The sequence below is a fragment of the Rhinolophus ferrumequinum genome, chromosome X (assembly GCF_004115265.2).
Source record: "Rhinolophus ferrumequinum isolate MPI-CBG mRhiFer1 chromosome X, mRhiFer1_v1.p, whole genome shotgun sequence".
In the NCBI taxonomy this organism is placed as follows: Eukaryota; Metazoa; Chordata; class Mammalia; order Chiroptera; family Rhinolophidae; genus Rhinolophus; species Rhinolophus ferrumequinum.
The window spans coordinates 2,371,087-2,394,882 of record NC_046284.1 but is presented as its reverse complement, the minus strand read 5'-3'; the positions used below and the strand labels follow the sequence as shown (position 1 = coordinate 2,394,882).

At 45.6% G+C, this 23,796-nt stretch overlaps 2 protein-coding genes across 2 annotated transcripts; one reads left to right on the top strand and one right to left on the bottom strand.

Moving 5' to 3' along the window:
* The first annotated feature begins 849 nt into the window (after positions 1-849).
* Positions 850-7,093, top strand: AWAT1 (acyl-CoA wax alcohol acyltransferase 1). Its single transcript, XM_033105241.1, has 7 exons — positions 850-1,020; positions 1,923-2,030; positions 2,301-2,371; positions 3,227-3,431; positions 4,106-4,277; positions 5,543-5,742; positions 5,915-7,093. Exons 1-7 carry the CDS (start codon positions 945-947, stop codon positions 6,067-6,069), a joined length of 987 nt encoding a protein of 328 aa, XP_032961132.1. The 5' UTR covers positions 850-944; the 3' UTR covers positions 6,070-7,093.
* Positions 7,094-15,834: 8,741 nt separating this feature from the next.
* P2RY4 (pyrimidinergic receptor P2Y4) lies at positions 15,835-19,117 on the bottom strand. The gene is made up of 2 exons (XM_033113280.1): positions 19,075-19,117; positions 15,835-18,523 (listed from the first exon to the last, which is right to left on the bottom strand). Exon 2 carries the CDS (start codon positions 18,514-18,516, stop codon positions 17,419-17,421), a length of 1,098 nt encoding a protein of 365 aa, XP_032969171.1. The 5' UTR covers positions 18,517-18,523; positions 19,075-19,117; the 3' UTR covers positions 15,835-17,418.
* Positions 19,118-23,796: the final 4,679 nt, after the last annotated feature.

Sequence of the window (23,796 nt, the reverse complement as noted above, 5' to 3'; positions counted from 1 at the left end):
TGGCTGCAAGGTATGTGTCTTATCAGTCATTAAGCCATACATTTTAAAATCAAAAAATTAAAGAAAGAAAGAGAGAGTGAGAAACAGAGAGAGAGAAACAGAGAGACAGAGACACAGACAGGTTTAAGAGACAACATCAAAATACAATCAGTGGACCTTGTTTGGATTCTCATTCAAATTAACCAACTATAAAACGGACATTTGAATATGGACTGGATATTAGATATTATTAGAGAATTGTTAAATTTGTTCAGGGTGATAGTGATATTGTTATTGTGGAAGAAAAATCCATATTTTTGTATAGATGCATAGTGAAGTGTTCAGGTATAAAGTGGTGTCTTCAAATTGGTTTAAAATACTGCAAGGAAAAACAGAGTGGGGAGATAGAGGAAACAAGTCCGGCAAAATATTAATAGTTTGAAACTGAACACAAAGATAAAAATTTCTTGCATCCTCTAGTTTTGTGTGTGTTTGGAAATTTTTATAATAGAAGTTAAAAGAGGGGGACAGCCCCAAGCCAGGCTGCCTCAGGTCAAGAGTCAGTCTCAACAGAGACCCAACCCCAAGTGCTCCCACGCCACACACCCCCAGCCGTCTGTTTCCCTGTAGTCTCAGAGTAGCCTGTGAGGGATGTTTCCCTTCTCCGGATCTCTGGGCTGCTGGAACTAGATGGCAGTCCTCACCTTTCTCCATCCTGATGTCCCAATCATCCCAGCAGAGAAAGTCAAAGGGCGGGAGGACAAAGGCCCAGGGCTCAGACCTGACGGGGCAGTCCTTAGTACTCCAGAGCCTGCCCCCTTGCAGTGGGTGGTAGGCAGGACAAGGAGGAAAGAGAGCAGCTGAAAAGCCTCATAGTCACCATTGAGTGAGCTTCAGGACGCTGCTGGCATCTCTGCTTGGAAAACTGTTCTGAGATCTTTGGCTCTCTCAGGCTCCGGCACATCATGTGTTTTTTGAAGCAGCCTAAGCACCTCCACGGTCTGATAGTTCTGCATTGGCCCTTGAGCTACGTTGCCATATGTGAGTACTGATCTAAGAGTGCATGGCAAGAAGCCAGAGTCAGAGGCCAGGGCCAGATCTGGGGTGATTTTTAAGCTCATGAAAAGTTTCATCTCTGGCTTTTCATCATCTCAGATGGCACTACAGAGAAAAGCCAAGGAGTCTCAAGTTCCATGTGTGCCCTGGAGAAGGAAGAGATAGAGTCCCAGGGAATAGTGAGGACAGGCAGAGGGTAGAACGGGGTCATGATGGATATGAGTCGATCTAGCTAATTTCAGCCACTTCCTAATTCTCCCTGTCTGGAGAGGGGAAATGAGGCCCAGAGAACAAACATGATAGATCCATGATCTTAAGGGAGCATGGGGAATGGGACAGAGGGAGCATTAGCATTGGAGACTTAGAGAAGTATAGCCTGTGTTTGAACCATAGAGTTTTCCTTTCTGGGAGGGGGGTGCTGGTTGCATGAGGGGAGACAGAGATGATGGAAGGAATGGTAAAGGGCAAGAGGGCAAGAATGGTGGATGGAAAGTAGTAGAGGGATGCAGATGCTGTGTGGGTGGGGTGTGGGGAGATAGGGATAGTATGGATAGGCAAGGGAGGGTGGGCCAGTGCTTAACAAGGATGGGGAGGGAGACAAGAAGGAGAAGTTGATGGGAGAATGGGAACAGGAGGAGAGGGATGGTAGGTGGGCAGGGAGACAGGTGGACAGGGACGACAGGTAAGCAGAGAAATAGGATTGGTGGTGGCAGATGATAGAGGAAATGTCGGCAGGATGCGTAGACGTGCATAGTGGATGGGAAGGAGCTGAAATGCGCAGAAGGCCAGGACCAGAGGCCTGGGTAGTTCAAAGGGCTCTTAATGGGGCTGGACGTGGTCAAGTTCTCCTGGCAGCACAAATTTGGTCTGACCTGCTCCCTCATCAGTTTGGATCATACAGCCATTGTTCATTTACCTGCTGTTTACATCCTGGTGGCCGCTACCAGCACTTTATTTTGCCTGGTTTTTCCTGGACTGGAAGACCCCAGAACAAGGTAAGACTCACGGACCTAGAAAGAACAGGATCTAAGAATGTTCCATCTTACCCTGTAACTAGGAATTCCCACCCACCATGCCACAGGCCTCTCATCCAAGTTCTTAGAGCCACAGGAACTGGGCCAGTCAGGGCCATTCTGGGGTCCCTTCCTTTGCCCCCTCTCTAGCAGAGCCATGGTCCCTCCATGCTGCTAGGGAAACCCTGGGTGAGAGGAAGGGGTATGACTGGCACACGCAGACACTAGCCCCTACTGGTATTTTTGTCTCAGGTGGCAGGCGTTCCAGCTGGGTAAGGAACTGGAGTGTCTGGACCTACATTAGGGACTATTTCCCCATCACGGTAAGTGTCTCTTCTTTAGCGTCCCTCACAGTCCCCCCAATACTAGGCATTTATGCCAAATGACTAGTTGTCCGTAAGGAAAATGAGCATCCCAGAGAGTGTCAGTGCAGGCTAAACATACTTCAGGATCCAACGTTGCTACTGGGCACTCATTACTCTGCTAGGACCCTTTGGATGCCCTTGGCATGACCTGCCGGATGACATAGGCAGAAATGCAAATACAGTTCAGTTGCTCTAACAAACATTGAAAGCCTACTCTGTGCCACAAGTTTGGGTACAGAGAAGTGAGGAGGATACCATCCTCTGTTATCCAGGAGCTCACATGTAATGTACATATTTATGGTTTGGTACAAGTTATACAAGTAGTTCAGATGAGGGGTAAGGAAAGGCTTCACAGATATACATGGTGATATCCAGGCAGGGCTTTCAAAGTTCAATAAAATTTCCTTAGATGGGCACTGGAAAGGGGTGGGGGAGAAATACCAGGAAGAGGTTCTAGAAAGGGACTGCTACACTGATCCTCTCAGCACGCTTCAGAGTAGACAACAAGAACTGCCCCGAGTTTTGGAGCAGAGGTCGCTGATCTTTTTCACAGAATGGCGCTCCCAGAAAAGGATACCACACATAAGGTGTACTGCCATAAATGGCCGAGACTACCTGCAGCCACAGGCAAGAGACCCAGCAATTCAACTGCCTCAGGTCCAACCTGATTTCCCAGGGGCCAAGGAGACTGGTATCCCAGTCCCCTGAAGCCCACTCATGCTTTGGAGAGCGCCCTGCTCCCTGAAGGGTCTTCCCCCTTGCTTCCCGTGTGACCTTATTTCACCCCTGTGCTGTTTCTCTCCATGGTTGCAGATCGTGAAGACTAAGGACCTGTCACCTGAGCAAAACTACCTCATGGGGGTTCACCCCCATGGCCTCTTGACCTTTGGTGCCTTCTGCAACTTCTGCACTGAGGCCACAGGCTTCTCGAAGATCTTCCCGGGCATCACTCCCCACCTGGCCACGCTGTCCTGGTTCTTTAAGATCCCCTTGATTAGGGACTACCTCATGGCCAAAGGTGCTTCTAACCACACTTACTGTAGCTTCTGGCCCATTTCTCTGCTTGGAGATGCAGCTTTTTATGCCCCATCCCCTACCTCTCAGCCCCCCTTTCAACCTCCCCTCCCCTGTCATCATAGCGTCGTAGTTAAAAACCTATGTTCTGGGCTAAATTGCCCGGATTTGAATCCTGGCTGTGTCACTTACTGTGTGGTCTTGGACAAACTACTGGACCTCTACTGGTCTCAGTTTCTTCATCTGTAAAGTGGGGCTGCTGGTAATAGCTCCACCTCAGGTGTGGCGTAATGACTACATCACACAAGTCAAGTATTCACTCCAGTGCCTGCCACAGAGTATGTGCTCAATAAATAATACCTGTTGCTATTAATGGCGATCAAGAAAAAGAAGAGGGTAGAATTATAGCTGGAATTCAGAAAGTCCTTCTGGTTACTGCACTGAAAACCTTCCTCCTGTAGATTTGACCCAGTGCCTCCCACAAAGTGGAGATATGCTTCCACGGGAAATGTGTTTGCCCGCAGCCTACCCTTCTCCACACTCTGTCCCATCTCACTGACTCTCCTCCTGGGATCCATGGGAACAGAGGGCACACAAACAAGCAGAGAAGGGTGTTGCCTCAGCCTTTTCTCCTCTCCTGGTCACTTGTTCCTGTCTCTGCCCCTTGATTCTCTTTAGGTGTGTGCTCCGTGAGTCAGCCGGCCATCGACTACCTGCTGAGCCACGGCACTGGCAACCTCGTGGGCATTGTAGTGGGAGGCGTGGGAGAGGCCCTGCAAAGTGTGCCCAACACCACCACCCTCATCCTCCAGAAACGCAAGGGCTTTGTGCGCACAGCCCTCCAGCACGGGTAGGTGTTTGTCCCCTTCTCTGAGCAGCATGACCTGCTAGGTGATGCGAAGATGACCCAGACATGAGTCTTGCCCTCGTGGAACTTACTACTGAGTAGGGGAGATGGCCATAGACTTTCCAAAATGTTTAGGTCATCTGTTCCTTCTGAGCTAGCTGGACCAGTTCCCAGCCAGCCATACCAGAAACCCAGATTCATTCTCAGGGGAATTGGCTAGAGATGCCCCAGTATAGAGATGATTCCTACATGATCTCTATCAACATCCATGACTCCATCAGCCTGTTAATGCTAAGTGCAAGAGGCAGTACGGTATGGCCATGTTTTCATCTTTATAATGTGGCTACTAATAATTCTAACTACTTCATAGGGTTATTGTAGGGTTTAAATGATTTCATGTACATAAAACACCTACCATGTGCCTGGCACACAGTAATCGATGGATGAATGTTAGCCATTCTGACTCAGGGATACAGAAAGGAGGCAAAGAGCAGGACCCTGAGGCTGGAGCTGTGAGGTGCCCCATTAGGTGAACAGGTCGGCTCACTGGACACAGGGACAACTGTCTTATTGAAGACTCAGAAAAGAGGGAAGTATTTCTTCTGAGGACCTTGCCTGAGTGGCCTGTTCATCAGCTTGGAGCAAATGTAGGTAACATATGTCAGAATGCTGAGAACTTGTTATTAGTAACTCACAAAAATTTGCATAAGAGAGATTGTGTTGTCTTTACTCTTCTCTCCCAGGAAGACTTAAGGAGCCTGATTCTCTACCTAGGGCACTGTCAGGGTGGATTGCCATGGCCCATGAGAGGGAAACAACTTTGCTCTAATTCCAAGACCCTAGAACAGAATACCTTATGCAAAGTCCCTGTGGGTGACGGGCATATCATAGATGCATCTGTGCAAAATGACCATCATCTCTGTGCTTCCTACTAGTAGAAACAGTCAGCTATTCCTCTCCCTGATACCCCCTGGAAACTTTCCTTTACACAACATGGGTCTCTGGGGATCTCTGCCCAAACTCTTCTCCCTTCCCTTGTACCCCCATATCTTGCCCTTGTGATCCTGGCCCAGAGTTAGCACTCCGACTGGCCTTGAACATTTCAGGACAAGAGACACTAAACACAGGAGGCTCGTTTAGTGCAAGAAGGAATACTTTATGCCACAAGGATTCCATAACAGATGGCAGCCTGGCCATGAGCAAAGTGTCTTCCTGTGTGGTTCCCACTATAACCTGTGTTTGAGAACTAAATCGGAGTTTTCCTACAGGGCTCATCTGGTCCCTACCTTCACTTTTGGAGAAACTGAGGTATATGATCAGGTGCTATTCCATAAGGACAGCTACATGCACAAGTTCCAGAGCTGCTTCCGTCGCCTCCTTGGTTTCTATTTCTGCGTCTTCTATGGACGAGGCTTCCGCCAAGGCTCTGTTGGACTCCTGCCATACCCGGTGCCTATCATCACTGTGGGTGAGTGTCGCTGTCAGCCCCAAGGCCACCTCAACCCTCCCTACCATGCTCCGCCAAAGAAGCCGGGAGCTGATGCGGGATGTGAGACAATCAGGCCCAGGAAAGAGAAGGAGGTTAAAGGAAGAAAGGATTCTAACTCTTGCCCTTTCTCTTTTTCCGTCTGTCCTGGCAGTCGGGGAGCCTCTGCCACTGCCCCAAATTGAAAAACCAAGCCAGGAGGTGGTGGACAAATACCACACACTCTACATGGATGCCCTGCGCAGACTGTTTGACCAGCACAAGACCCAGTATGGCTGCTCAGAGACCCAAAAGCTGCTTTTCTTGTGACTGAATGGGCTGCATGCCCAAGAGTGAGTGCCTCAGAGAGGAGAATCATTTGCTGCTAACCAAAAGGCGGAAAGGGAGATGGGGGGGACGGCTATGTGTGCTGGGGGAGGGCGTTCGGCATTCCTGACTTGCCACAGAGCCCTTATGGTTGTAGTCCTGAAGAGCTTCTCTCACTCATTCCCCAGACGGGATGTCCTGAGACCCCCCCCCCCCAGGCCCAGACACAGGCACACGCCCTGCCTGGCTCCCGACCGGCTGTCCTCTCTGAGCCCAAGCCCCCGGGTCCTGGAGGGCTTAAAGGATAGCTAAGCAGCCTGAGTAGACACCACTCTTGCTCTTATTGTTGCCTTAATGCATTTTTGAAACTGAGACATATTTTGCATACCATAGATTTAACCCGTTTAAAGTGTAAAATTCAGTAGTATTTAGTATATTCACAGAGTTGTGCAGCCACTACCATTATCTAATTTTAGAATATTTTTCAGGACGCCCCAAAAAGAAACCTAGTTAACATTAGCTGTCACTCCCTATTCTCCATCTCCCCCAAGCCTGGCAACCACTAATCCACTTTCTGTCTCTTCAGAATTGCCAATTCTGGACATGTAAATGGAATTGTAGATTATGTGGTCTTTTACGACTGGCCTCTCGCTCTTAGAATAACATTTTCCAGGTCCATCCATCCATGTTGTAGCATGAATCAGTGCTTTATTTCTTTTTATGGCTGAATGTTTCATTGTACGTATATACCATATTTTTTTATCGATTCACCAGTTGATGGACTTTTGCGTTGTTCCTACCTTTTGGCTATTATAAATAATACTGCTATAAACATTCCTGTACATTTTTTTGTGTGGTGATCTGCGTTCAAATACATAGGCTTACCTTATGTCCACACCATTAAGCTAACAAGCACTCTTTTCACATCGATCAAGGGCATCTTACTCAGGATTACTTTTCAATTGGCAGAGATCACTTACTCCTCTTGATGGTCCTCTAACACCATAATCCAAAGGTATCTGCTACCTTCCTGAGACTCTACTATGGGAAATCCACTTAACGTCTGCATTTTAAATGCTTACTAAGTTTTATTTAAAAGTTTTTCTTAAATGCTGTATTCTGAGAATTTTAAAAGAGTAAATAAAAACACAAATGTCTCTTCTTTTAAAGGGAATCAACAAAAGACCCACTTAAAAACACGGCAAAGAACCAAAAGTTAAAAGACCATTTAGAAACTCATATAACTCAATAGCAAAAAAAATAATGATAATAGTTTGATTTAAAAATGAGGCAGAGGATCTGAATGGACATTTCCAAAGAAGACATACAAATGGCTAACAGGTAAATGAAAAGATGCTCAACATCACTAATTATCAGGGAAATGTAAATAAAAACCACAATAAGATATCACCTCACACCTGTCAGAATGTCTATCATCAATAAATCAACAAACAACAAGTGTTGGCGAGGATGTGGAGATAAGGGAACCCTCGTGCACTGTTGGTGGGAATGTAAATTGGTGCAGTCACTATGGAAAGTAGTATGGAGGTTCCTTAAAGAATAGAACTATCAAGGGGCGGCCGGTTAGCTCAGTTGGTTAGAGCATGAGCTCTTAACAACAAGGTTGCTGGTTCGATCCCCACATAAGCCACTGTGAGCTGCACCCTCCACAACTAGATTGAAACAACTACTTGACTTGGAGCTGATGGGTCCCAGAAAAACACACTTAAAATAAATTAAAAAGTTAAAAAAAACACACACACACAAAAAACAGAGTATAGAATGGTGGTTGCCAGAGTCTGGGGGGTGGGGGGAAATGAGATGTTGGTCAAAGGGTACAAACTTCCAGTGACAAGATGAATAAGTTCTGAGGATCTAGTGCACAGCGTGGTGATTATAATTAACAGTACTGTATTATATACTTGCAAATTGCTAACAGAGTAGATCTTAAATATTCTCACCACAAAAAAATTAAAACCATGTGAGGTGATGGAAGTGTTAACTAACCTTACTATGGTAAACATTTTGCAGTACCAATATCTAACAAGCACTTTAACCTCAACATACCCCATACCAGGTGAACAATCTTCCCCCTCCCAACCTCACATTTTACCACCAAGTCTACTATTCCAATATATCAAGGTTTTGCTCCGTACTCTGGATGTTACAGTGACTTTATGTGGTGATCAACAAGGAACTCATCAGTAGGACTTAATCATGGAATGTGAGGGCAGGAAGGAACAATTCCAAAGAGTAGCCAGGATGGTGACCCTAGTGGACCAAACAGCCAGGGGTCTGTCTGAGGTAATCATGGAGGCAGAAAGTGAGCAGGGTACTTGAGTGGTATCCAAAAGGCTGCCCTCAGAGGGAAGAGCTGTACCTAGTCGTCGTTTTTTGGACCCAGGCTATCAGCCAGGAAGTTCCCCATACAGATAATAGTTGATTGGTCCATCATGGAGGCCAACAAAGGCCCTTCACACTCTGGCCCCTACTGATCTCTGATCACTCCCTACCATGGTCTAAAGTAATACACGGACTACTATTTTCTGAGCATTTTAACATTTCTTTGCCTTTGAAACCTGTTCTCTCTACATAGGAAAGCCCATTCAGCTTGCTTCTAGGCAAGTCTTTCCTACCAGTCTGAGAACGTCTTGAGAATGAAAACTATATCTTACTTGTCGCAACACTCTCAATGTTTAAAGCAGTGCCTGGCATGTGACAGCCACCTAATATATATTTCCAGGAGGGAAAGAAGAGGTTTCATAGGAGATTTCATAGAAGAAAGGCACTAAAGAGATAATGTCAGAGCATATGGGTCAAAAGTATGCTATTCAATGAAAGTCAAATAAGCTAAATAACATAAAACTATGTAAAAGAAAAACTGAAATTAAACAGAGTAAAAGTTGGACATAAACCATCTCACAAAAAACAGACCTCAGACTAGGTTCTCTTACACCATGATAAAGTGAAACAAAACAAGTCCATTTCATAATGTCTAAGTAACAGAAAAATTAGTTTACTTTGCCACGTACAAAATACCTAGCATCCCCTCTCACAAATAAAATGAATGACTGCTATTTCTTTCGCAATTACAACTTTATCCTCGTTCTACTCTCCCTTCCCTATAAATAAGATTTATTTGGATACCAAATCACAGAATTCCCCCACACACACTTTTTGATAGTATCCAATCTAGAGCAAACCCTCAGCTCCTTAGATCTTCCCCCAAACCACCCACCAAAACCCAAATCCTATAATAATTTCTCTCTAATACCCTCTTAGTGAAACACTCCATGGTTCCCCATGACATGTGTTCTCCCTCACAGCAATGAGTAATAAACCCAATTTATTCTACCACAGATATGTTTTTGCTGGTCTTTGGCTAGAGTGTGTTAGCAATATATATAATTTATATCTATCTATCCATCTATATATATATACATATATAGCTTTCATAAAATTTTAATTTTAAAGCATAGAAGTTTTCAACTCCAAATTATGTTTAGAATGTTTATCTATATTTGAAAGTATATATTCAGATATTAATAATAAATCCAATAACATCCCGTTCATAATATCATGATTTTATGCTGATTAGATATGATTATATATATAATTGTAACAGTTAATAATTTATGATAATTGTAAAAACTGTTCATTTTGTGCACAAAAACAATTAAGACCTTTCAAGTAGTTAATGAAATATAGAACTAGATTGATAATTAATATGAACATTGAGGGAGAATGTGTTATCTAGATTACTTTAGAAAGAATGCTTTTTGAACTAATAAGTGTTTATGAAAATGTTAACCATAAAGATTAAATTATGTCTCAGTTCTAATCTTTATAGAACTGTTTAATGTACTAGCATAAATTTTGGGAACTATATTTAAATTTTAGTTACCTAATTCCATTTAGGCCATGAGTCATGCTCTTCCAGTGACTTCAGCTGAAAGTGAACATTTATTTAATATGTCAAATGTACGAAATAGTGAGCATAGAAACAACTGAGCAGCGCACGGTGCTAAGACGTCATAGTTCCTGCACTGTTATGTCAAATTTCTAAAAAATTACTACTGAAGACTTTAAGTTGCAGTAATATTTACTTTTATGTAAACTCTCAGTTTATTCTTATGTCCCAGAGATTCACGCTAAAATGGATAATAATATTTAACTTTGTCCTGAGCTTCAGCTGAATATTGACTTCAACAGTTGGCCATTCAGCACTTGGCCAAAATGGGTCTATAATGGCCGTTGTATCTGTGCATAAGAATCTAGAAGGATATACACCAAGGTATGAATAGTGATTCTCTAACGTTCTTTATGGTGGTCTTTATGTTATGGTTACCCATTATCTCCATCTTCCTTACTCAGACAACCCCAAATTTGTTTGGGGCAGCAATGAACCCAGCTTCCCATACACATAGCCCAGGGTGGTCACATGACCTCACTCTGGCCAATGAAATTTAAGCTAAGAAGTCTACTGGGTGGGGTTTCTAGAGGGGCTATTATTTCTCTAACAAAGAAAAACAATTTCATTGATCAGATCTTTTAGTTCTTCGCCTTATGCTCTTACTCCTTTCTTCCAGCAGAGAACACAGACAAGGTGGTTGGAAATTGAGCAGCCATTTTACAACCATAAGGATGAAAAACACACACTGAAAAGATGGTGAAGCAGGAAGCTGTAAAGATTATCTTGAGCAGCTGCACCCACCCTTGGACTGCCTACCTCAGAATTAAAAACAAACAAACAAACAAATAAAAACACCGATTTTGTTGAGCTACCACAATAGGGTTTATTTACATGCAGTCAAATGCATTCCTAACTGGTACACTCTACCTCAAAAGAGAAAGGTCTGCAGCAAATTTTTTTTTTACTTTTTATTAGGAGAAGGAGAAGGAGCCTTTCTTGTGATTTGAAAAGCAAGGTGATTTCCTGCGGGGGTGGGGGAAGTACTTTTTTTTTTTGTTCCGTATCCACCCATGGTGGAGAACAACAAATCTAGGAGAGCAGGAGATATAAGAAAACTCTTGCTCTCTGATTAAGTGGAATGAAGATATTAGATTTTTCTTACTAGAGCAGTGTCTCCTAAAGTGTGTCTTGGCACAGTAGGTTCTTGAGATGCACTTCAGGAAAAAAAAGGAAGGAAAGAAGGAAGGAAGGAAGGAAGGAAGGAAGGAAGGAAGGAAGGAAGGAAGGAAGGAAGGAAGGAAGGAAGGAAGAAAAGATCCCTTGGTCAGTAAGTTTGGTAGATATCACATACTGAACCCCTTCCTCTTAGAAATTCAGCGGACATTGTGATGTTAAAGGCTCTAGATAAATCCTGTAGTAAAGAAATCTGCTTAACATTGTTTAACCAAATCCTTTAAAAAACTTAGTAACACCTATTATTTACTATCCTGGAACATATGCATTAGGAAACTGCGTTAGAGAAAAGAATAATGACAAAAACTGATAAACGCAAACTAGCTTAAATCCTCAAAGAACCAAAGCAATGGCTACTCTCTGACAAACGAATCCAGTAAGTCTGAGTGGGTAAAAAGAAATATTTTATTCACATTGGAGGTAAAGGATTATTGATGTAGTAAAGGGAATGAGGCTTACAACAGCAGTAAGTGAAATATCAATGAGAAGCACACAAATTGAGCAGGTATCAGCAGCAGCAAGATGTCCTGAGAGGGCATTTGTTGATCTTTCTCTTGAGTTTTCCAAGTACAGCTGGTTCTCCGACAATTCCCATGTATTAACAATTTACGCTTTGACTCGAGGAGGGACAATTTGTTTTCTTTCCACTTTGTGACCTAAATACATAAGCGCTGGCAATCAAACACACACAATAGTGCCCTCATAGACAGACTTGCTTTTTGATTGTACTCATGTATTTTTGCACTTCATTTTGTTTACAAGCCACATTTCAGCTCATACTGGGAATCTCAGCTCTGTAGGTTTTGGCAAGTAACCCATTCAGGGGGTCATTCTTAAATTTTTGGAAAGAGGTAGGGGCACCTATGAACTCAAAGGGAAAGAGAAGTATAAATACATGTGAACAGATCTTGGTGGCAAAAGCTATTTGAGATTGGCCTCTTTAGTTAATGTCATTGGCTAATAGTTTTTGTATGCATAGTTCCAGGTTGGCAGGAAATCAAGTATTTTTCATTATCTTTCTGAGTGTCTCATCCTCCCTGAATTCTCTTAGGCATTTGACACTTGCCTACTTTCTTAATCTTTCTTTTGTTCAAAGGGTTTTTAAAATAACTTTTATAAGTCCTTTTTCAAACTCTTTTTCCCTTGATACAATGCCAGAGTCCCAATCTGTTTCTTCCCAATCCATCACTAAAGTGATCAGTTCTTAGCCTTCTGCTTCTTACACTCAAGGGTTCATTCTTTGTCATGATCTTAACTATCACTTCCAAGCAGCCCCAAATCCTGGTTCCTCATGCAGATATACTAAAGTTGAAAACTGTTGAAAAGGGGTTCCCACGCAAGGAAATGTAAATGATGTTTCTTCATTTATTACTCCACCAGCATTTCCCAACAGCCCTGCCGAATAGGTATTACTGTCCCCAACTTACCAATGAGGAAACCGAAGCTCAGAGAAATTAAGTAACTTGTCTGAGATCACACAGCTAGTGAGTAGCAGATCAAGGATTCAAAGCCAAGTCTGGTTATCTGACTAAAATTGCTTGTTTTCTCTACTCCTCCTCATCACCTCCTTCACCAAAATGCTGATTTACATCACATCAGTGAAGGAGAACGGAGTCCTAGGTGAAGTACTTATCCTCTCCAATTGGGGATTATGGGATGAAGTAGTGGAAAATGTGGGGAAAGTGGAAGCTCAGACGTACCACGTTCTTCTCCTCCCCACTTCCAGGTTAGCCTTACACGTGGGCCAAGTAGTGGGATGTGAGAGATGCTGGACAGGCTGCATTCTTTCAAAATATCTTTCCAGTGCTCGCCCTACCTCCACTGTCCCTGAAGTGCCCCTAGATCTTTAGGTTTCTATGCCTCTCAACATGGGAATAAACCCAGGAGAAGAAACATTCAGACTGAATTGCTGACATGTAATCATTCAGCAAACATTTATTAAGCAAATGGGATGATATAACGACAATTATTTAGATTTGCTTAGATCTCTACATTTGCGGAGCCTCACCACAATCTGAAGTGCTTAACACTGAGTTTATGATCCTCATTTTACAGATAATCAAATTGTGGCTCAGAGAGTCTGAGTGACTCACCCAAGTGATATACTTGAGCCCACTTTATAACCAGGGCTCAAACTTGGGTCTTCTGATTTTCAGTCCTATGCTTTTTCCTTTCTATCACAGTAACTCAAGGGGTTCACAGGTGGGAACTCAAAACAAACATATTCAAAGAATTAAATAGCAATTCAAAATAATAGTGTAAGTAATATCAAAAGACAATAAAAGTGCCAAATGACTGACATAGACATAAATTACTGCAGGAGTGACCAGGAAGTTCACTGGATAAGAGTCAACAGAGAAGGCCTCAAAGAGGAATTAAGACTTAAGCCTGGCCTTGGAAACTGGGTAGGAAAAAGACAGTGAGGAGAGAAAGGGAGAGTATTCTAGTGTGGAGGATAAGCAGAATAAAGGTGCAGAGGAGACAAAGTGCAAGTCTTGTTTGGGGAAAGAATGAGGAGATCAAATTAGCTGGAGAGGACAGATTTGTACTGGGGGAGAATGGAAATTTAGATGGAAAAGGCCCCCATGAATTTCTAACTAAAGAAGTTTGACTTGTCTTGTAGACAATGGGGGAACAATGAAAGGGTTTTGAGTAAGAGAGTGAAACTGTTAAAGCAATGTTTGGGCCAATTAATCTGGCAATATGGATTGTATAGGATGCATTCCTGTGAGGAGACACTTGAGGTAGGAAGGCTAGTTAGTAGGTGGGGACAATTAATCAAGGATAAGGTGACAAAAGCCAGTATTAAAATGATAGCAGTGAGATCATAAAGGAAGGCCAATTGTAATTGACACAATGAAGAAAAAAGTGCCAGAATTTTGTGAAACAGAGAGAGAGAAGAGTTGAAGTTGCCTGAGAGTTTTCAAGCCTAGGAGACTTGAGGAAAGGAGATGCCATGAAGACAAATGAGCAAGACAGGTAGCGAAACTGGTTCAGGGAGCTTAGTTTTTGGCATCGTGGGTTGGAAATAACAATGGAAAATCCAAGTGAAACTGTCCAGTGAGAGTTTGGGAGAAAGTACAGCCCTAGAATTGAGTTGGCATGGCATAATGGAAGGCTCTCTGGGAGTCAGGAGAGCTGAAGCCTAGTCCCTGCTCTGCCACTAATTTGCCAGGTCATATCTCCTGGGCCTGTTTTGTCCTCTGTAAAGTGAAGGGGTGCCCAAACCCTAGATTTCTGAGGTATTCTCATGGGCTATGAGTCAACTGAATTGTATTCACGCACATATACGTTCTCTCCGAGAGAAAAATCAAGGGTCATGTGGGGAGGGGATTAAATAATCCACAAATGCTATAACTATGACAGAACTTGGAATTCTGTTCTCTTTAGGGAGTAAAATAACATGGATGGATCTTGAGATTATTATGCTAAGCAAAACAAGCCAGACAGAAAAAGTCGAGAACCATGTGATTTCACTGATATGTGGGATATAAAACTGAAAACAACAAAAGAACAAGACAAACAAATGAAGGAAAAAAAACTCATAAACATAAACAATAGTTTAGGGGTTACTAGAGGGTAAGGGGGGAAGGGGACTCTAGAAGAGGGTAAACGGGGTCTAATATATGGTGATGGAAAGAGAACTGACTCTGAGTGGTGAACACACAATGTGAGATATAGATAATGTATTACAGAATTGTACACCTGAAATCTATGTAACTTTACTAACAATTGTCACCCCAATAAACTTTAATAAAAAAAAAAAAACGATAAAGAGAAGCCAGCACAGAGAGAGGAAGTCAGAAGGGGTAAAAGTAGGAGGAGAGAAATTTTGAAGCAGGGGGATAAAATAAGGAACTAAAATGTAAAATATTACAGTAAATGGAAGAAACATTTCTATCAAATATGACAAAGGATTAATACGTATGTTAAATAAAAAATATATCTAGATATATAAGAATACCACTAAGATGCCAATTTGAGGATATGAACAGACAGTTCACAAAAGAGGAAATGCAAATAGTAATCATGGGAAAGTGTTCAATCCCCTGAGTAGTCAAAGAAATGAAATTAATAAATTAATGTTTAAGCCATCCAAAAAGATTTGTTGTCAAGTCCAACGCTAGAGCTGCCCGGGAACTGAAACATTCACGTGTCACTATGGCACTGAAAATGTGTGCAGTCCTTTTGAAAATCAAGATCCATAAAAACATTCATGTTCTTTGATCTGGTTATCCCACTCCTGGGAACTTGTCCTAGGAACAGAATTACAAAGAAGAAAAAAATTGCATGCATTAAAATGTTCAAAGCACAGAAAAAATTGGGAGTTGCCTTACTGTCCAAGAATAGGGGAGTCACTGAATAAAATATAATCTACTGATGGATGTAATTTTATGCAGCCATTGAAATAATAAATATAAAAGACTGTGTAGCACAGAGTATTTACAATAAAATGGTTTTTTGCAGAATTAAAAAATATGTGTACACTATGATTACACTTATATCAAACATAGATGTATGTATCATACAAACTGAAAACGCATGGAACATGAAAAAAACAAAAAGAATTGTCTAGTGTTTGAAAGTATAGGTGAATATTTTCTTTCAAAATTCCCTTTAATGTTGTCATAGTGGAATGTTTTTGGGTTGCCTTTATGAAAATCTTTAAAGAAGATATGCAACAGGGATATCCTAGAAAAGTCGAAGGGGGCGAAGGTGGAGACAAGAGCATTAAAGATCTTGCTTATGAGGTAATTTGTGTTCTTCTAGGTACAGAAAAGTGTAGGAAGGAAACGTGGTGAGGGAATGGGGTTTATGGTACTCTTACCAGTAATGACAGTGAAATGAATACGATGAGGAGAAGAGTAGCTAGAAGAGGGAGCACTTCAAAGAATGCAAAGGAGCACAGGAGCATTGAAATCGTTTTTGTCTGCAGACCAGCCCCACCCTTACTCTTCAGAGATGCCCCTTGGAAGCTAATAGACAAGTAAGATCAGAGGCAGGTCAGCACGGTGGGGCAAAAGACCGGAGGCTTAGAAGAGCAGCTATGAGCTTCTACAAAACGCCTGTCCAGAAGCTCCCCATATTCTATATTCCCCACTGCCATATGCCTGCACGCCCTCAGATGGTGCTGGGGCAGGGGGGTGACTGCATAGACTGAGGGGAGCTGTCGTAGTCCCAGTGCCCTGCCCTGGCCTCAAAACCCTAAAGCCTGCTCTGAAAGATCTGGTGAGAGATTCATTGTTTATCTAGGGCAGGAGCTAGAGAAAGGGAAGAGACCTGTGAAGAACCAGCTCTGGCATCGAGCCCTGTCACCACCCCAAGCTCTGCACAAACCTGCTCTGCCCCTTGGTGCTGGAACTCACAGCCAAAGACAAGAGCGCTCCTCCCTCTCACTCTGAGCCATCCCCGTTTCCTTTCATTAAGTACAGACAACTGTCAAATACGCTCTCAGCAAACATCATCAAGGAGGTGCAGTCCCATTCCTGTTCCAAAGGCCCTTAGCAGCTGGGGCCCTGCCCCGTGAGGCTCTTCAGGGTCCCCAGCCCATGGTAAGACTCAGGGCTCCCTCTCTACCTAATGGCTACACTCAAGTTCAACAGTGCTGTGCCTCCAAGTGCATGTGGGGACCCTGGCACACAGGCCCTGTGGGACTGTGCCCTATTTCAGCACCTCGGTAGGCCAGACTATCCAGACTGCAAGGGAAAAGCAGTAAGTGGGTGTGGGTGCTACATGTCACATCGTTGACATCTGTGCTATGCTGGTGGCACTACTTCCTGATTCTGGCTATCAGATAAGTCAGACCCGTCCCGAGAATAGTCCAGCTTCTCCACCCCTCAGGTTGAATGTGGTCTGGCTGGAGGAATGCATGCTATACAAGGACATGGGGGGAAAGGTAGGTGGAAGGAGGACAGGGGAAGAGGTCCAGGAAGCCTTGTAGGGTCAAGAAACAGGACCCCAGGAACAGGACAGAAAGAAAGAGAAAGAAGTAAAGGAAGAGAGTGGCTGGTGCTGCTGCCTTTGGCTTAAAAGAAGAGGGCAACTGAAGGGTTTGCAAGAGATGGGGCCATACATGATTTCCTGGTGTCCCCTAACCTCAGGAGGAGGGGCTGTCAGCAGAGTATGGAGAAGGGGAGGAAGCAGCCAAGTCAGGTGACACTGTTGGGTTCCCTCACCTCTGCCCTGCCCATTCCAGGCTTCCAGTGTTACGGTCTATCTGCACTAGGGGTAGAGCAGCCACTGTCCTGGGGTGTGGCTGTCCACCTACAGCTGCTATTGTCACGCAGGGACACCAGCGCCAGGGAGGAGGCCGCCATGGGGCGCTGGGGCGCACCGCCGCAGCAAAGCTGCCACAGCTGCCTTCGATACTTGTCTCCGGTGAGCAGGTAGAGCACGGGATCCAGGCAGCTGTTGGCACTGGCCAACGGCCGGGTCATCTTGTACACCACGTTGATGACGTCCAGCACCCGGCAGTTGACTCTCAGCAGCCTCGCCGTGTAATAAATGGTGCGGGTGATGTGGAAAGGCACAAAGCACACAGTGAAGACAGTGAGCACCAGCACGATGGTGCGGAGAGAACGCAGCCGAGAGGACGGCGGGGCAGCCCCTGGCAGAGGCCGGTACAGGCGCCGGGCCATGAGCCCGTAGCACACGAGCGTGACCAGGCAGGGCACACCGAACAGCAGCCCCATGATTGCTGAGTTGAAGTGCACGAAGTGGTCAAACTCCTCAGGCCGAGTGGTGTCGTGGCACAGGATGGAATCCCCGCTCGGGCTGGTTGTGACAAAGAACAGGTTGGGCACAAGGCAGCTGGCTACGACCAACCAAACTGCCAGGCAGAGGAGGCCCGCGAGGTGCGGCCGTCCCCAGCGCAGTGCCCGCAGAGGGTGGCAGATGCCCAGGTAGCGATGCACACTGATGCAGGTGAGGAAAAGGACGCTGCAGTACAGGTTCCAATAGAACAGGAAGCGGGTGAACTTGCAGAGCCCCGTCCCAAAGGGCCAATGGTTGCGGGCCGCATAATAGTAGACAAGGGTGGGCAGTGACAGCACGTACAGAGTGTCTGACAAGGCCAAGTGGAACATGTAGGTGGACGTTGCATCCCAGGGTCGGAGGTGAAAGAGGAAGAGCCAGAGGGTCGGGGCATTGAGGCCTAGGCCCAACACGAAGACAAGCGCATAGCTCACAGGCAGCAAGATGAACTTGAACTCCTCATTAAACCCGCACTGCGGCTCTGCCTCACTTTTGCCCGGATCTGGGCTGGGGACTAGGGTTGTGAGCAGTGACGAGTCTGCACTGGCCATGGTACCCCTAGAGGTAGAAAGGGCAGAAGTGAGGGTGCTGGATTCCCCTGACCGTGCCCCTCCCCAGCCCCGACCTGGGGCAAAAAAAAAAAAAAAAAAAAAAAGCAGAGAATCAGGAGGGAGAGGGCGAAGCCTCAGTGGGAGCTGGGAGGAGGAGTAAATCTGGGTGCAACCCATGCCAGCCGGGCCGCAGGCCGAGCTCCCCTAGTCCATAGTCCAGCCAGGGGAGGGGTGGGCAACGGCAGTGCTGGGGCCCAGGAGGGCAGTCGGTAGTTTGGGTGGTTCTCATTCTACGACTGACTGTCCTTCAGAGCTTGGCTAGCTGAAGGGCTGGACGTCTACCAGGACTCTCCACTGTGGGAAGGTGCCCCGAGCCCAAGTGCCTCCCACTTCATCAGAAGCAGCTGTGTCCCTGTGAAGAGAGCATGTCTCCACACAGTGCATTCACCTTTCCTCTCACCTGCCCCCGTTGTCTCTGTACTACAGTTACCTCTGTCCCCGGTCCAGCCCAGCAGCCCCATCACCACCCTTAACCAAGAAACTTGGCAAGTCTCCTACCTGGTCCCCTTGAAGCTGAGCCCAGCTGACTCTGTCACCCTTCCCCTTGGCAGCCAGAGGGCATCTCCAAGGGGGCGGGGTTGGGGTTGGGGCCTGTCCCTCCTCCCGCCCTGGAAGGCTGTCAGAGCTGGGAAGGCCTGTCAAGATTATCTAGTCCAACCCACGCACTATACACGTTGGGAAACAAAATTTCTGACCTGAGCAACTGGAAGAATGGAGTTACCCAGTGGTGACAGAGATGGGGACGTCTGCGAGAGGGGCAGGTTTGAGGAAAGATCTGGAGTTCATTCTGCAGCCTGTCAATATTTCAACATGCCTATTACCCACGTGAGAGGAGATGGTGAGGGGGCAGCAAGGGGGCACTTCACCCCTCCCCACAGAGGCTAGCCAACAAGCTTCCCTTAGATGCCACCCCTTTCTGCACTCCACCCTTCACTTCCATCACTCCAGGAGACTCTGCTCTAAATGCAGGAGAGAAGGCAGAGACCAAGCCTAGATGTTTGAGAGCCAAGTGCTAGGGAATGCCCAATTGTCCAGCGTCCTGGGCTTGGGGCTCCTGGGGCTAACTATGGCTTCATGATCATGGAAGTCTCAGGCACAGGGGCCAAGCTCTGGGCCTGAAGGACCTGAGGATGAGGTGGGTAGTGCTGGGCCAGGGAGTGGGGGGCAGGCTGGAGCAGAACCCACTCTGAAGGGAGCTGGGAAGCGATGGGGACTCTGAACCTGATCTTCAGGTGCTGAGAATGCTGCTCAGCTGGATCCTGGGAGTGAGAGGAGGAGGCAGGCCTGCAAGGGAGGCTCTAGAATCTAGAACACCTGGAAGGCCCAGAAACCTGGATGGGGGAAACCCAGAGACGCTTGTCCCGTGGCGGGGGGAGGGGGCAGATGAAATGCAGACATGGAGGAAACAGTCATTGCCTGAGTCCTGGACAGCTGACTGCTGTGATGTTGCGTAAAAGGCCCAAGTGTTTGGAGTCAGATGGACTTGAATTCAAATCCACACATCAGCTGTGTGACCTTGGACACTCCTTTGTAACTTAGTTTCCTCACCAGTCAAATGGGGATAATAATACCAACCTTTTAGGGGTTCCTGCTTAATAGGTGTGAAAGCACTCTGTAAACCATAAAATGCTGCTTAGTCTATAAAGCATTTTGTACCATGACTTTGTTCCCAGGGGTGAAGCTGGCCTCCTCAGAGGAGGATAAGTGTCATTGGAGGCTTGTCGTGCACCCAAGGGGACAGTCCAGTGTCCACTACACTACCGTGTTTCCCCGAAAATAAGACCTAACTGGAAAATAAGCCCTAGCATGATTTTTCAGCATGACATCCCCTGAACATAAGCCCTAATGTGCTTTTTGGAGCAAAAATTAATATAAGACCCGGTCTTATTTTTGGGGAAACATGGTAGGAAAGCCCCGGCCAGAGTCAGCTTCTGGCAACCACTGCTTCAAACTGGCTTAGCAATCTCTGCCAGGTTTCTGCTAGTCCCTGGACACAGCTGCAGCTGTCGCTGCTGCCACCACTGCCACCCAGTGGCTATTTCAGGAAAAGACCTCACCCAACATTCCCGAACCAGGAGCTAGCTTCTACTGTCACTGGGGCCAGAAGGAAAGACTTGCCCAGTGCAATGGCCCGACTTGCTCTCTTCCTCATTTCTGTCTGTGACTTGGGCATCACTCTGCTTCTCCTATTCCTCTGGATGTTCCTTCAGACTCCTTCCCTGCTTCCTTTGTGTCCTGTTTCCCCCAAATGGGTCCTTTCCCTAAGGCTTACTCCTAGAGCCACTCTCTATACCCCTCCTCTCCTCCCCTCTCCTTCTTCCTCCTTAACTCCACCCCACCCCTCCCCGTTTCTCTTCCTCTCTCAACATCCACTCTCATGATTTAATTTACAAGTTATGAATAATTATAATGAACAATGAGACTCCAGCATACAGATCTCTCTCTAATCAAAATTTCTCTCTCACATTCTTATTACACTTGATTTCTACTGGGATTATGGCACATAATGCCTGGTTATCCTCATTTGTTCATCTCCTCCCAATCCTCCCTCCCCCACAGTAGACCCAGAGCCTTCAGCCAGAGCCCACTGAAGTCTACTGGTATGCTTTCAGGTGTAATAACAGAAAATTCCAACTCAGCTGACTTGAAAATAAGGAAATTTATTATCTGGTGTCTAAGTCCAGGAGTGGGCACCTTTGGAGTTAGCTAAGTCAACAGTTCAGCGATGTCCTAAAGAATCCTGATTCTTTGCATCATTCTGATCTGCATCCCTCGGCATGTTGTTTAGCAACTCTCATGATCAGATGCTGGCTGCTGCAGCTCAGACATTGCATCCAAAAAGGGCAATATTCAGTGATAGGACAGGAAGGCCTGTCTCCCTGGATGCTCATTTTTGTCACTCAGGAAACCTTTCCCAGAATCCCCCTAGCGTACTGCCCTCACATCTCAGTGGCCTGAATTTCATCATGCCCATAACTAAACCAGCACTGGAAAGGGGGATGAAATGACCATAGCGGGCTTAGAAGAGCAGAATACCACGTGGAGGGGGGTAGAATACCTAAAAACTGGGATTCTGCCCACAAAAAGGAAGGAGGATATGGCTATTATGTTGATAAACAAGCCTGTCTGCTAAACTTCCTCACTGGAAGGCCTGGTTGGGAATATCATTGGGGAATGCAGAGTGAGGGTGGGTAAGGACCTGACAATACCCACCCATCAATCAACAGGGGTTAGACTCCATAATTAGGGGTGACTTCCTTTGCCTTCTTACTCTTGCCTCCTTGTAAAATGCAAATGCTCTTGGTCAAAATGAAACTGTGGTGATAGTTCTCTTTGGGAAACAACTAACTGGAAGGGGCAGAAGGGAATTTTCTAGGGAGATGGAAATGTTCTATATTTTGATCTGGGTGGTGATTACATGTATGTATACATTAGTGTGTTAGTTTCCTGTTGCTGCTGTACTCAGTTAGCACAGACTCAGTGGCTTAAAACAACACATACATTCTCTTCCAGTTCTGGAGGTCAGAGGTCCAAAAACAGTTTCACTGGGCCAAAATCAAGGTTGTCAGCAGGGCTGTATGTGAGCTGCAAAAGTCACCTTGCAATTCTGAGAGGCTCTGGGGAAAGTCGCTTCCTCGCCTTTTCCTGCTTCTATAGATGCTCTCCTTGACTACGGCCCCTTCCTCCGTCTGTGAAGCCAGGAGCATAGCATCTTGCTTCAGTCCTCACATCTCTGTTTCTGTGGTCAAGTCTTTTTCTGTGTCCCTCTTCCTCCCTCTTATAGACTAGAGATTACATTTAGGGCCCACCCAGATGATCCAGAATAATCTCAAGATCCTTAATTGAATCACATCTGCAAAGTCCCTTTTGCCATATAAGGTGACATTCATAGGTTCCAGGGATTAGCACCTGATATCTTTGGGGGCCATATTAAGCCTACCACAGTAGGTAAAACTTCATCAAGCTGTGCAATTAAGATTTGTGCATTTTTCTGTTCGTAAATTATACCTCAATCAAGAAATGCTCACACCCCAGGAAAAGAAACAATGATTTGAGTTCAATCATAATAATGAATTCAAGACCTACCACATCCAATTTCTTCCTGCTGAGAGGACCATGGACCTGAGTTGAAAGAGGGAATGAGCCGCAAGCGTGGGTCTGAAGACAAACATGGGCTGCAGGCTAGTCCAAAAGTGCATTCACTCTGACTTTTCACCTTCCTCACAGGCATTGCCCTTGGCGAGTATATGACTCTTTCCTGTGTGTCCAGCATTAGTTTCAATCCCACTGTGGTCTCTGCAGAGCCTGGGCTTCTAGCTCTACCTGAAAATCCCTGAGAAGGAGACAGTTACAGCAAGTAAAAGACAAGGGCCTGGGAGGCATACTGGCAAGGAATGGCAAGGCTAACCCAGCCGGCTGTGCAAAGGGAATACAGGACAGCCTCTGAGCCACAGCCATAGCCATGCTCCGTGGAAAGAACAACCCATTGTGGAGAGCTGAAGGCTCAATCTATGGTTAGATACTAAAGACCAGCCAGCTCTAAGGGGAGGGGAAGCAGGTAGGGCCCTGCATCCCCAGACCTTGGAGGTCTGTCTCTACATTCTCCAAGTGCATGAAGCCTGGGCCTGGGCCCTATGGGAAGGATAGTCAAATAAGAAAGGTTGCTTTTGTTGCTGCCATTGTGGGGATCATGGCAGCTGTAAGACAGAAATATCTCTAATGCCATGAGTGGTGAGACCGGTAGGAGGCAAGGGAAGCTGCTTAGAGCCTGTAGTGTGGACTTAGTTTCAGGGATTGGAGAGAGTCAAGAGCTGGGGGAGTAGTTCTCCGAGAGGGGCAGATGCACATGTAATGGCCTGTTGCCTCCAAGTGCAACATCCTGTTCCTGAGCCAAGAATCCTTTGTTACCTTCCTCTCCAACAAGAAAAGGAGTTCAAGGCTCAAATACACACACAGCTCTATGCACTCATCCTCCCCTCCCCTTCCTCCACTCCCTCTTACGGGAGATTGACTCCTGCTGTGCACAGAAGCAGGGATAATCAGGGCTCCTAGACATCAGCCCCAAGAGTCCCATGTCCTAAGTGGTAGGGGGTGAGGAAGGGGCACCCTTTTCCATGCCCTTAGCTTTTGTGTGGCCTGTAATAGATGATCAAGAGATACAGAAAGACGAGTGTGACACAAAGCTCTCTTCTCAGAAACGCAATGGCTTAAACTTTGACC

Coding starts and splice junctions, on each gene's coding strand:
- P2RY4 (XM_033113280.1), bottom strand. CDS start 18,516: ATGGCCAGTGCAGACTCGTCACTGCTCACAACCCTAGTCCCCAGCCCA.
- AWAT1 (XM_033105241.1), top strand. CDS start 945: ATGTGTTTTTTGAAGCAGCCTAAGCACCTCCACGGTCTGATAGTTCTG. Junction 2,031..2,300: donor CTGGAAGACCCCAGAACAAG/GTAAGACTCACG, acceptor TTTTTGTCTCAG/GTGGCAGGCGTTCCAGCTGG. Junction 4,278..5,542: donor CGCACAGCCCTCCAGCACGG/GTAGGTGTTTGT, acceptor GTTTTCCTACAG/GGCTCATCTGGTCCCTACCT.